This window comes from Labeo rohita, chromosome 7 (genome assembly GCF_022985175.1).
Source record: "Labeo rohita strain BAU-BD-2019 chromosome 7, IGBB_LRoh.1.0, whole genome shotgun sequence".
In the NCBI taxonomy this organism is placed as follows: Eukaryota; Metazoa; Chordata; class Actinopteri; order Cypriniformes; family Cyprinidae; genus Labeo; species Labeo rohita.
In genome coordinates this window covers 39,203,163-39,215,732 of record NC_066875.1, presented here as the reverse complement: position 1 = coordinate 39,215,732, position 12,570 = coordinate 39,203,163, and the positions used below count along the sequence as shown (strand labels likewise).

Here is a 12,570-nt window from a genome sequence, read left to right as displayed (position 1 = left end):
TCAAACTTTAAAACTTCAAACTATTTCAGACTGAAAACCATCCAAACTTAAAACTATTTAAAACTTTGTAAACTTTGTAAACTTTTTAAACTTTTCAAACATTTAAAACTTTCTGGTCCGGCTTTCTCAAGCCAACTTAAAGTTTGTCTTGATAAACTTTTTTATCTAGTTATTTATTTGTATACTATTTTAACCACAAATGCTCCTCTTGCACTAACTCAACCTCACGCAGTACGTGACGTAGGCGGAAGTACCAACCTAGTGTTTACAAAGCAAACGTGTAAAGAAAGCTAAAAAACGCATAGCGGCTAATGCTAATGCTGTGGTGCAGGGAAGTGAATGGATGTCTATGGAGGAGAGGCTTCGCTACACTGAATAAACATCTTTTTTGAGGAAACAGTTCATCATTTAATTAATCGACAGCCTATCGGCTAATCTTAAACACTTAGAAATAGTTACTGATTTAACTATTTTTAGAGTTCACCACGAAAAACATGTCTGTCATTTTATAAGAGAAGTCACAAACTTTATGCAACAGGTGGGATTCAGCTTACGGCACTTCCCATTCATTCCTATGGTACTGAGTGTCGCACAACTCTGACTGAAATTCAATGGCGTCAAAGCTATAATGTGATTGCTTATGAAGGCACACATGATCCAAGTTGACCATTACACTTACTCCAATAGTAAGTAATACAGACTCATCTACTATCTTCCAATCAACCTTTTTTCACATTTCCAGGTTTCTCAGCAGTGGAAGTCATCATAGTTGGGTTAACTTAAAGAGCAGTGAATGGGAGAGTACCACAAATATATTTTTTGCATTCCCATTTGCTCAAACAGCAAAAAAAAAAAACAAAACAAAAAAAAAACCTGCACAATAAATGAATGACTTTCAAAATGACTTTCAAAAAAAGGAAAAAATTGAAAGATGGCAGTAAGAAGAGAGAACAATGTCAAATTTACCATCCCTCCCACAGACGCTGCATTAGAAACACTCGCATTAGCGTTAGTTTTTTTTTGTAATTTGATGCAAATTTTTTTTTTTATCTAATAATTTTGAGGATTTACGATGCTGGTGACTATTGAAACATGTCATCACAGTCTTGTGAAAAGGGTCCGTAGAGTGTTTTTACAATGTGTCATCAATAGGCCATATTGGCGCCAATGCCACTAAACAAAACTCGCATATTTCGCTGATTATTGCTAAATATTGGTCAATTAATGTCATGTTTTGGGCTGTACTAAACATTTGGAGTACTAAAGACTGCCAAAAGTTCAAAGAGAAGAGTGCAAAAAACTGTCTGAGGAACAAAAGGCAGCGTTTGCTGAAACTGAACCAGGATTTCCAGGGCAAGAATCTTGACAACATTCGTGTTTGTTTCTATCATTCCCAGTCAAGTAAGTGAAATGTTAGGCTAATATCTTAATTAATACTATCTTTACCACCTATTAACTTTAGTTTGTCAAAATATTGCACCCTTTCCTGCTTACTGAGTCCTTCTCTATATGATTTAGCAGCTTCCACATGTTTTTCCATGGTTTAGACAGCATAAATTAGCAGAACAAAGTGTTCAGTAGTACATTTACTGTGCAATCCATGCTGTTGTTTACATCCGAGTATCTCCAATATGGCCACGCATCCGGGTACCTGACCAAATCGTGGTGTAAGTGCAAACCCTCTATAGTAAGACAATCCTTTTACAAAAAAAGGTAAAACAACAATGTCGAATCACTGTTCCTTTATAGTTTCAACAAGTTTCAATATTGTATGAGTTGCAGCTTGCTTGCCAGTATCTCATGCAGCAATTTAATGCCAGACAATGCTAATGTAATAAATGTTACAGAAATAATGGCCAATAACGACAGTCTGCCCAAAATGAAGCTCATTGTTTCTGGAGTGGATCGGCCTTCTACAATCGACTGTAAACTCTGGTATGGAACGCCCACCATCGAATTAATTCCCAATGGATGGAATCAAGTCCCTTCCTACATTGTGAATACACACTGAATATCCAGATCCTCCCTGAAATGTCACATCACAGAAGTAAAATAGGTCACAAATGCCATTTTATGTTGATAATAACAATTTATATATTAAATTACTTATAATTTACAAAACAGGCAGATTTCATTGGAAAAGCAATGTATTCTTTTAAACAACAGTCATTTATATAATAGCTTAATTTACACAACAGAAAAAAAAGATGTTTCCAGTTTCTTAGGCTCTTAAAATGTATCAGATTATTAAGTTAAAATAGTGTCAAATCAAGTAAAAATCCTTACAGTGCCATGCTGTTGGACATATCCTACAAGTGTTACTATTAGAGTAAGCAGGAAGGTTAGTGTGGGAGTCAAGTGTGTGTGTGTGTGTGTGTGTGTGTTGACTGTGTGGGTGGCCGGCAAGTTGCACTTAAGTGAAACTGTGGTGGAATTGTTTTAATATCTGTGTGCGTTAGTCAAAACTCGGTTGATGAGAGTACGTATGTGGGAGTGTGCTTGGGTATCCTAGGTTTGATGAAGCTTGAGTTAGTATGTATGTGTGTGTGCGTGTAAATTGTTTCTCTATGTATTGTGGTCGTGAGTGGGAGTCTGTATGGAGAGAAGTCTCTCCGCACGCTCTAGGATTTCAGCAATCTTCCTCTTCACTGCTTCTCTCCTCTTCAAATCCACATCTCCTAGATGAGAGAATGAGTAATAGAAAGAGAAGAGAAAAAGGGTAGAACAAAGGGATGTTGTGAGGTTTAGTTTGCTCCTACCATTTAATTTTTTTGCATTACATCCAAATTCTCATTTCCTGCTTTGAGGAAAAAAACATTGCATGTTAATGTCCTTGTGTTGAGAGGTACTCTGCTCTTTCCTCTCAAATAATTTAATCATGCCAGGGTCATCCTGACCACAGCAAATTGGCATTTGGCTGATTTAGGATCTGTAATCTCCTGTAATGGGGCCAGTTTTTCAATTTTATTTTTATTTAGATGGTAAACAAAAAGAAGAAGAAAAAAAATTCAATTTTTATTGAAACAGCAATGTTTTGGCTAATGCAATTTATTAAAACATTGCCGCAACACATCTGCCTGTGTTTATTAAAATGGCATCTTGTTGTAAATAAATATACACTACCATTCAAAACTTTAGGGTGAGTGTGACTTTTTAAAATTATATTTATTTTAATTCATTTATTTATTTATTTTTGTTAAGAAATTAATGCTTTTATTCTGCAAGGACAATTTCAATTTATCCAAAGTGCCAATAACAAGATTTATAATGTTACATATTATTTATATTTTAAATAAATATGTGAAGGACATTTACATATAGTCCACAAGAGAAAATAATAGTTGCATGTATAAAAATGACCTTCTTCAAAAGTTTACATACACTTAATTCTTAATACTGCGTTGTTACCTGAATGATCCACAGCTGTGTTTTTTTTTTTTGTTTAGTGATAGTAGTTCATGAGTCCCTTGTTTGTCCTGAACAGTTAAACTTTCTGCTGTTCTTCAGAAAAATCCTTCAGGTCCCACAAATTCTTTGGGTTTTCAGCTTTTTTGTATATTTGAACCCTTTCCAACAATGACTGTATGATTTTGAGATCCATCTTTTCACACTGAGGACAACTGAGGGACTCATATGCAACTATTACAGAAGGTTTAAACACTCACTGATGCTTCAGACGGAAAAAATGATGCATTAAGAGCCAGGGGGTGAAAACTTTTGAACAGAATAAAAATGTATACATTTTTCTTATTTTGCTTAAATATCATATTTATTTCATTTAGTACAACCTTTCAGAAGCTACAGAATATACTTACATGTTTCCCAGAAGACAAAATAAGTGAAATTTACCCTGATCTTCAAATTTAAAAAGTTTTCACCCCCGGTGGAAAAAGGTTGGGAAGGGTTCAAATTCACAAAAATGCTGAAAAACCAAAGATTTTGTGGGACCTGAAGGTTTTTTCTGAAGAACAGCAGGCAGTAACTGTTCAGGACAAACAAGGGACTCATGAACAACTATCACTAAACAAAAAACAGCTGTGAATCATTCAGGTAACAACACAGTATTAAGAATCAAGTGTATGTAAACTTTTGAACTGGGTCATTTTTCTAAATTCACCTATTATTGTATTCTCTTGTCGATTATATGTAAACATCTTTTATGTGAAATATCTTATTCAGGTCAGTACTAAAAAAAATAACATGCACTTTGTATGATCCCTTTTATTTTGGTAAAATAATTAACATTTTGCAGATTCTGCAATGTGTATGTGAATTTTTAACCTCAACTGCATTTTGCATTTTAAACCTAATTTTATGCACATTATAACTTTCAGTTCATTAGCCACACTGAAAAAGGAAAGTCCTGTCAAGCACATGCATTGTGGGATACTACTTTCACAACAGTGTGCACAGTATATACATGATATACTGCAATTTGTTAGTCTACCATCTAGAACAGCCTCCTTCTCTTACCTTGCACTCCTTTCATAAATATATCAACAGCTGCTCTATATCGTTGTACTGCTGCACTGTATTCACCCTTTCTCTCTCTTTCCTGGGCAGCATTCAGCTCTTCGTTGGCCTGACGCACATAGCTCACATCTCCAGCAAACTCAGTCCCATTTGCACTGGTTAGAGGAACGGACAGGAGTTCGGCATGGCTGGGTGATCCATACGGTTGATCTGAAAGATTGAGTAAGATGATGAAAGTGAGGTTTGCATTAAAAAAAAACAGAAAACTAATTATATGCGAACTTCATTACCTTCTTTGGCACATGGGTCAAAAATAGCAAGGTCTGTATCTGAAAGCAGAGGCGGGGCTTTGTATGAATGTTCGTCCAACCCCGAGTCAAACAGTGAATCAATCTCCTCTGATTGGTCGACTGGAGAACCTGGAATTTCAAGCGAGGCATCTGGAAGATGAACACCAGGAATGGAACAATTAGCTATGATGGAAATCAAATAAAAAAGGATTAAAAGACTTGATGTGTAGTGTAAGACTAGATTGAAGTGTAAAAAAACTAACGTGTTGTAGTGTCGGCAGCAGCAGCGCATTGGTCTGTGCTGTTATTCTGATGTGTTGTGATGTCAGTCTCTCTTTCTTCTTCTGTCAGTTCTTGTTTTTCTGTTTCTGTTAGTTTTTCTTGTGTCGGGCTGCTTTCCGTGTCACTAAGAGCCTCAACTGCCATCTCAGGTAGGGTTAGATCTGTCAGTCTTTGGTTGGAATCCAGCTCCTGGGCCTGGAGAGGAGCCTCTCTGCCCGTCTCCTCTTCAGCCAACAGTTCAGTGTTCCTCTCAGGTAGGGGAATAAGAGGAGCCGGAAGAGCCGTAGAAATGGCAGCTGTCTCCATTGGTCTTCTCACTTCTCCTCCCTGAGACAGGAGAAAAAAAGAGATACCAAAAAATAAACATTCTGCCATTTATTCACCCTCATGTTGGCATCAGGACAATGAGAAGTCAACAACAGGATACAAAATCAAAAGAATATGAGAGACAGATTGAATATGGACAACTCATGGTGCTTTTTCAATCTACCAGTTTACACTACCAGTCAAAAGTTTTTGAAAAGAAAGATTTTTAATGTTTTTTTAAAGAAGTCTTTTTTGCTCACTAAGCCTTCATTTGTTTAATCCAAAGTGCAGCAAAAAATGTACAATTTTAAAACATTTTTACTATTTAAAGTAACTGTTTTCTGCTTGAATATATTTTAAAATGTAATTTATTCCTGTGATTTCAAAGCTGAATTTTCAGCATCATTACTCCAGTCTCCAGTGTCACATGATCCTTCAGAAATCATTCTAATAGGTTAATTTGCTGGTAAAAAAAACTAAACAAAAAAAAACATTTTATTATTATTATTATTATTATTATCAATATTTAAAACAGTTGAGTAAATTTTTTCAGGATTCTTTGATTAATAGAAAGATCCAAAAATTAGCATTTATCTGAAATAAAAAGAAATGTTTTGATCAAAATGATAAAGACATTCATAATGTTACAAAAGATTCCTATTTTAGATAAATGCTGTTCTTCTAAACTTTCTATTTATCACAGACACCTGAAAAAAAAATTTACTCAGCTGTTTTACATATAATAATAATACTAATAATAATGTTTAATAATAAATGTTTTTGAGCAGCAATTCAGAATATTATAATGATTTCTGAAGGATCATGTGACTGGAGCTAAAAAAATGACATTTTAAAATATATTCAAATAGAAAACAGTAAATAATAGTAGAAATATTTTACAATTTAGTGTTTTTGCTGTATTTTGGATTAAATAAATACAGGCTTAGTGAGCAGTAGAGATTTCTTAAAAAAATATTAAAAATCTTACTGTTCAAAACATTTGACTGGTAGTACATATTTAGTTCAAATGTCTTAAGTTTTAATTTTCGCCTGCATTCATTTAATCACATTTTCAGAAAAACAAATTAAAATAAAAAATTATGAAATTTTAAAATTGTGTCAAATTGTGAAATAGTATTACAAGTGTTACATTTTTTTTAAATGTAATCTGTTCCTGTGATGCAAAGCTGAATTTTTAGCATCATTACTCAAGTCAAAAAATGAAAGTAAAGACATTTACACTGTTACAGTCAATTCTATTTCACATTATACAATTTTGATGACTAGATTACACTAACCTGTATAAAATGGAACACATGATATAAATACATTTTCCATAAGATCTGTATATGTCTTACCCTGAAGAATTCTTTGAGTTGAGGGCTGTTGTACAGAGCAGGAATATTTCTAGTGAAGAGCAGCATTTCCTCGGCTGCTTTCCTTCTCTCTTCAATCACAGCCTCATCAAAACGACCTGTGAGAGAGACAAAACAGAGAATAGAGATAGCGGAGAGAAATGTTAGAGAAAAAAAAAGATGAACCAGGTAATTTCTCTTATGTTTGCATTAAGTCTCAGTAATTCTATTCAGCTTACCAAAAACCTGCGCTCGTGGAAAAGGGGGAAACTCTTCTTGCCGTCTGAACAGGTTCCTATGAGTGTACGCCAACTCTCCATGTAATTTCTTTAGCTCTGTGTACCTCTTCCACACCACAACCTGCCAGTCAAACCAGCAATGAGCCCAGTGCAACTCTGATCCAGCTTGCACATATACAAATACACAAGGATGCTCACCTCTTTAACATTCTCTGGCTGTGTCTTTGACACAAACTATGGAGAAAGACACAGACAAATTAAACCACATCACACCAAAGGGCAAGGACTTGAAAGGGCTGATTGTAAGCATGAATGAGGAAGGGGGAGACTGGTTCATGAGACTCTGAAGTCACGTGACCTCGTCCCAGATTCTTTAAATCACGAGTTTCACTGCAAATCAGATAAATAGTGCCTTGTACTTGTAGTAATTAAAACTCCCTATGGGGATCAGTTAACCTGATTCAAATCTTTAGTATTCATGAAGCACATTTTATCAAAATATACAAAAGTAAATCATTTATTGGATATTTATTGGAATATTAATAAATGAGATGCCGTACATCAACACACCAGTACATTTAAAACAATCAGATATCTGAGGTCCAGACTGTCAATAACTATACAGTACCTACAGGATTATTGCTCTATGTGATAAGGAGATGTAAACCTGATAATGCAATATATTATTGTGCTACTAACCCTTGCTGTCACTTTATACTCCGTGTGTCCTTTCTCGTGTGTGCGAGGATCTGTCACAATGAAGAAGCGGTGATATTCCTCTGTTTTGGTCTTTCGAGACATCACTGTCACATAAATATGTTTAAATTAACACTATTATAAATACACGGACAGATTCACGCGGCCGTGACTGGTACTATGCTGGACTGTTGACAGTTTGGATTGGAACGGTTACTTCCTGCTTTGTGAAGAGCGCATGCGTAGACTGAGAACAGCGCTTTTCAAAATAAAAGTCGTGTTAGGTCAGACTAAGACTTTTGCCTGCGGTGTCTTCATTTTATGTGCTGATAAATGAGGCAGTTTGACCAACCTGTGGATCAGTAATCATGTAAACAAGAGACCTGAGAAACACATCCATGTAGGCGACTTTGTTTAGGGTATATTTGTGAGTGTTTATATGTTTATCCATCTTTTTCTTCACGTTAGAGTGGGCGCGGCCATTTGTAAATTTTATGGTTCTGGCTTCCGGTCTCAAACGCGTCCAGCTATTTCTAGCTGTACAAAAGAGCTTGTTTTGCTGCTTGATAGTGCAAACTGGTGTGTCTTATCATATTATTTAATGCATTATCTTAATTATGAACACACTGGTTTGTAGTACAAGCAGTTTTCAGTATTCTCGTTATTTCCCTATAGCAGTTAATGAACCAGAGGTCTCACCCATAAGCTTAAATCCTTGTTGAAGTGAGTCGATCCTATTTTGACTAAACATAGGAAAAATAATACTTCTATCAAAAGAAATGTTGAGTAGACATAATAATACCTTTTTTTCCCGGTGTACGTAAGTGTACAGGAGTTTTTGTTGTTGTTGTTGTTAATTTATTTTAAAAATCACATTTTAAACCACACACACACACACACAAAAAAAACACTCTGATGTGCAAAGCCATCAGAACCGAACTGAAAACCATGGTTTAACAACCAAGGTATGTATTAAAGCGTGGGGTGACTGTATTGTTGCATACCTAATATATAAGACATAAAACAGTAACAGCATTTTTTTGTTTGTTTATTTAATTAATTAATGCAACTTTAATACATAGAATGTTGCTTGAAGTGTCACTTTAAAGGGGTCATCGGATGCCCATTTTCCACAAGTTGATATGATTCTTTAGGGTCTTAATGACAAGTCTCTAATATACTTTGATTAAAAATTCTCAATGGTTTTGTAAAACAACACCCTTTTTACCTTGTCAAAAGGAGCTCTGCAAAAATCATCTCATTCTAAGGGGTTGTTCCTTTAAATGCAAATGAGCTCTGCTCACCCCGCCCCTCTCTCCTCTCTCTGTGGAAAGATGAGCTTGTTTATTTTAACCGCATTTAGCCGCTAAACTTCCACGTTATAAGGAAAGGCGATCGCAAAGATTCATAAAAAAACGCTTATACATACTTCTGCTGTAAGGGAAGCTGGATCACGAATGATTCATGCAAACAAAGATGGATATATGTAGATCGGGAGGCACATTCCCTTTACAAACAAACGTAATCTACTGCATCTTCAGCGGCTCAGATGTCAGGAGTAAATGATGACGACTATGTTCATTATTACACCCAGCAACACAACACCTCAATCGCTTAATCGGAGATATTCTTGTCTAACTTACATCCCTGCTTCGGCATCAAAACATGTAAAGTTACTGGACTGTTACAGCTGATCTGAGGTAAGACGCTTATGTCAATCAACTATTGAGGGAGTGGCCTCTGTTGGTGTGACATCACACTGACAGGCATCTGAGAATGGCTCGATTTGAAAAAGGGGATATTATTTTTACAGATTAATTAAAAACCACTGCATGGATTTTTAACATTATAGAGGGTAGATTTGTACATACACCGCCGACACACATTAATGTTCAAACAACATGAAAAAGTGAAGTTTGCATCCGACGACCCCTTTAAGACATTTAGTTACCTGTTACAAAAACAGAAAACTACGTAATGCTTGCTTACTTAATATACGCATATTAAGCCAAGGATGAAACAGGCCTCATTTATGTGCCCAGCATGTTCTCCATAGCACTGACATGCCCACCTATTCCTTGTAAATGTTAATGGCCACCCATTGAGACGGCCAAGTCTGAGTAATTGCCCTCTGAGATCTCGAAGTCTTGGTTCATGTGGGTTCAATAACAGGTTTGATTTAGCCTATAATGTCACCCAGCTGAAAACATGTCCAATATCAGACGCACATGAGCATTACATTTGATCGGCTAGACAGGATCTCTCTATAAATATGCAGTGCAGCCAACTAAATCACCAGAGATGGAGGATGGTGTGAAATAATGACTAAGCAGACCAATTAACATTTGAGTCACTTCGCATCATTAATTCCTCCGTCTAACGAGGACCTCATAGTGAGACCAAGACACGGAAAGGCACAGGTCTCCAAATCACAAGTGACACCACACACCTTACCGGAGCATAATAGCATCATCACCCTGTAATGATTAACGCCCCACCTGTTCATTAGTACATTGCTGCTTAAGTTAACATTTCACCTGTCAAACAGGAGTATATTTAAGTCCTTGATGATTCATTTTTGCGTTATATGTTATTGGAAATGACAAAATTGATAAGGTTTCTGACACCTCTGCGTGACCTTATCAAACATCCTTCCTACTGGGCCTGGGAGTCCCTCCCCATGCACAAATGTCTCTTCAGCCTTTACCCCTGCACCTCTACACCCACACACCAACACCACCACCTCCAACGTCCTTCGTAGTTATGTTTCAACCAATACGTGTTCTCTAATCGACCCCAGGATCCCACCTTTGGTGCCTATAAAAGGCTGTCATCCTTAAACCCCTCTTAAAAGCAGTGTTTTACAGTGCTGAAAGGATGTTCTCCCTGTTACAGGTGTTTGTGGCGACTCTGTCCGTGTCTTTGCTGCTTTGCAGCGTCAGATCAGCACCAAGAGGAAACATGCTGCTCCAGCTGCTACAATCAGAAGTGGACCCCAAGGACAATGACGTAAGATACAGAATTTTTTGTTTGTTCGTTTTTACTTTAAAATCCCATATTTGATTCAATATGTTACCTGCCGTTTCTTTGTAATTATTTGTGAATGAAATGTCTGAGTGAAAATTGCTGGGTTAAATACAGCCCTGAATTAACTGAATTAAATGTTTAACCCAACCTTCTGGGTAGATTTATTTAATTCAGCTATTGTTTAAAAAAATACTAGGCTAGCTTAATAACGGCTAAAATAATGATAAAATAATGGCTAGCTTAAAATGAATTCAAAGTAGATTGCAAATAAAAAAAATCAGACAAATAATTACTAGAGGCATCAGCAATAATCAAAAGGTGAACATTTAAAAAAATGTTTATTATTTAACTTGCTATTATTCAACTTATTAATAAATGTTAATTTATCCAACATATCAATAAATGTTAATTTTCAACCTGTTTTGGTTCATTTTAAGTAAAAAAATATAGTAATTTTTAAGCAATAGCTGAGTTAAAGAAAACTACCCAAACAGTTGGGTTAAACATTTAACCCAAATGCTGGCTTTGTCCATATTTGATCCAACACTGGGTTGTTTTTTTAAACCCAACATTTTATGAGTATCACATTTTTTAGTGTACAAAAACATTTTTTCAAAATTCAAAATAACACAGGGTTATTGGAGAATGTTTTTAAGATTTAAATTTATATATATAAAATATATAAAAAATTACTAGTTTTTCTACCTCAGTGTTTCGTTTAATTTAGTGTGATACTTGCTGTAATTACTTATAAATTTTACTATGAATTTTGAATTAAAAATGTTTTTTTTGAATTTTGGAAACAATTCTCTCAGAAATTGCTAATAAATTTACCATTAATAAACTACATTAGTAAACTAACAATAAAAAAATACTCCTAAACCATTTATGGATTTTAGTTTATGTTAATGTCAACATTTAATATAGCTTTTATTAACAAAGATTAACATTAACAAAGATAATAAATACTGTAACCAGTGTAATTATTAATATTAATGAACTAACTACTGGGACTATATTGCCAAGTCAATTGTAAACAAATACAACTTTTGATTTTATTACTAAATACTAAAATGAAGATTAACATTAATAAATCAGAAGTATTTGTATGTAGTTATCTAATGTTAATAAATGAAACCTTAATGTAAAGTGTTGTAAAATTTAGTGGCATTTTTGGAACAAAAAGAGTTTCCTACACTGAAAAAATGGCTTTGAAATCATTTTCACAAATAATTACAAAGAAACAGTAACAAACTGAATTAAACATGAACTTTCTTAGGTAGAAAGACTGAAATAATATTTTCTTGTTAAACATACTCTTTATTTACAACTCTGAAAAATATTTTACAGTGCACTTTAGGAAATATCTATGTAAAAATATATAGAAACTAATAGCATGCATATCTAAGTACTACACTAAGTTTAAATTAGAGTTTTGTTTTTCTTTTCGACAATGAAAAGTTTCTGAACCTTCATTCTTCCCTCTCTTCAGCTTCAGGATCTCACTCGTTTGCTGCTTCTGAAGCAGCTTTCTGAGTCGGTGGCACCCGAAGAGAAAGACGCTCTAGAAAACATCGATGATCTTCAGGTTCGTAATGAAGTGGTTCGACAGATTCCCCTCTCCCAGCGAGAACGCAAAGCAGGCTGCCGGAATTTCTACTGGAAGACCTTCACCTCTTGCTAGTCAACCTGTTTGGTTTAAAATCTCAAGACCTTTTCAAACATTGTTATATTTGTGTAGGCATCAGGTTACTTGATGTATTAGAGGATTTCTGGTCCTGTGCGTATTCTCATGGATTGTTATAATCTATTCTTTCTTATAAATCTGCATTTACCAAGAATGTGCTGTAAAAAAAAAAAAAAAAAAAAAAAACAAAAACGGTTAGTGGTAGTGACACCAGT

At 35.1% G+C, this 12,570-nt stretch overlaps 2 protein-coding genes across 3 annotated transcripts; one reads left to right on the top strand and one right to left on the bottom strand.

Annotated features, from left to right (window-relative positions):
* Window positions 1–1,727: 1,727 nt before the first annotated feature.
* Window positions 1,728–7,865, bottom strand: snx15 (sorting nexin 15). Of its 2 annotated transcripts, none has more exons than XM_051113594.1 (8): window positions 7,645–7,865; window positions 7,144–7,179; window positions 6,946–7,066; window positions 6,710–6,825; window positions 5,027–5,372; window positions 4,764–4,946; window positions 4,474–4,683; window positions 1,728–2,678 (listed from the first exon to the last, which is right to left on the bottom strand). In XM_051113594.1, the coding sequence occupies exons 1-8, from the start codon at window positions 7,744–7,746 to the stop codon at window positions 2,566–2,568; spliced, it is 1,227 nt and encodes a 408-aa protein (XP_050969551.1). In that variant the 5' UTR covers window positions 7,747–7,865; the 3' UTR covers window positions 1,728–2,565. The 2 variants fall into 2 exon arrangements, with proteins under 2 accessions (XP_050969551.1, XP_050969552.1); XM_051113595.1 differs by having other exon boundaries at window positions 4,764–4,913.
* Window positions 7,866–9,942: 2,077 nt separating this feature from the next.
* On the top strand, window positions 9,943–12,363 carry sst5 (somatostatin 5). The gene is made up of 3 exons (XM_051113691.1): window positions 9,943–9,952; window positions 10,499–10,650; window positions 12,161–12,363. Exons 1-3 carry the CDS (start codon window positions 9,943–9,945, stop codon window positions 12,350–12,352), a joined length of 354 nt encoding a protein of 117 aa, XP_050969648.1. The 3' UTR covers window positions 12,353–12,363.
* Window positions 12,364–12,570: the final 207 nt, after the last annotated feature.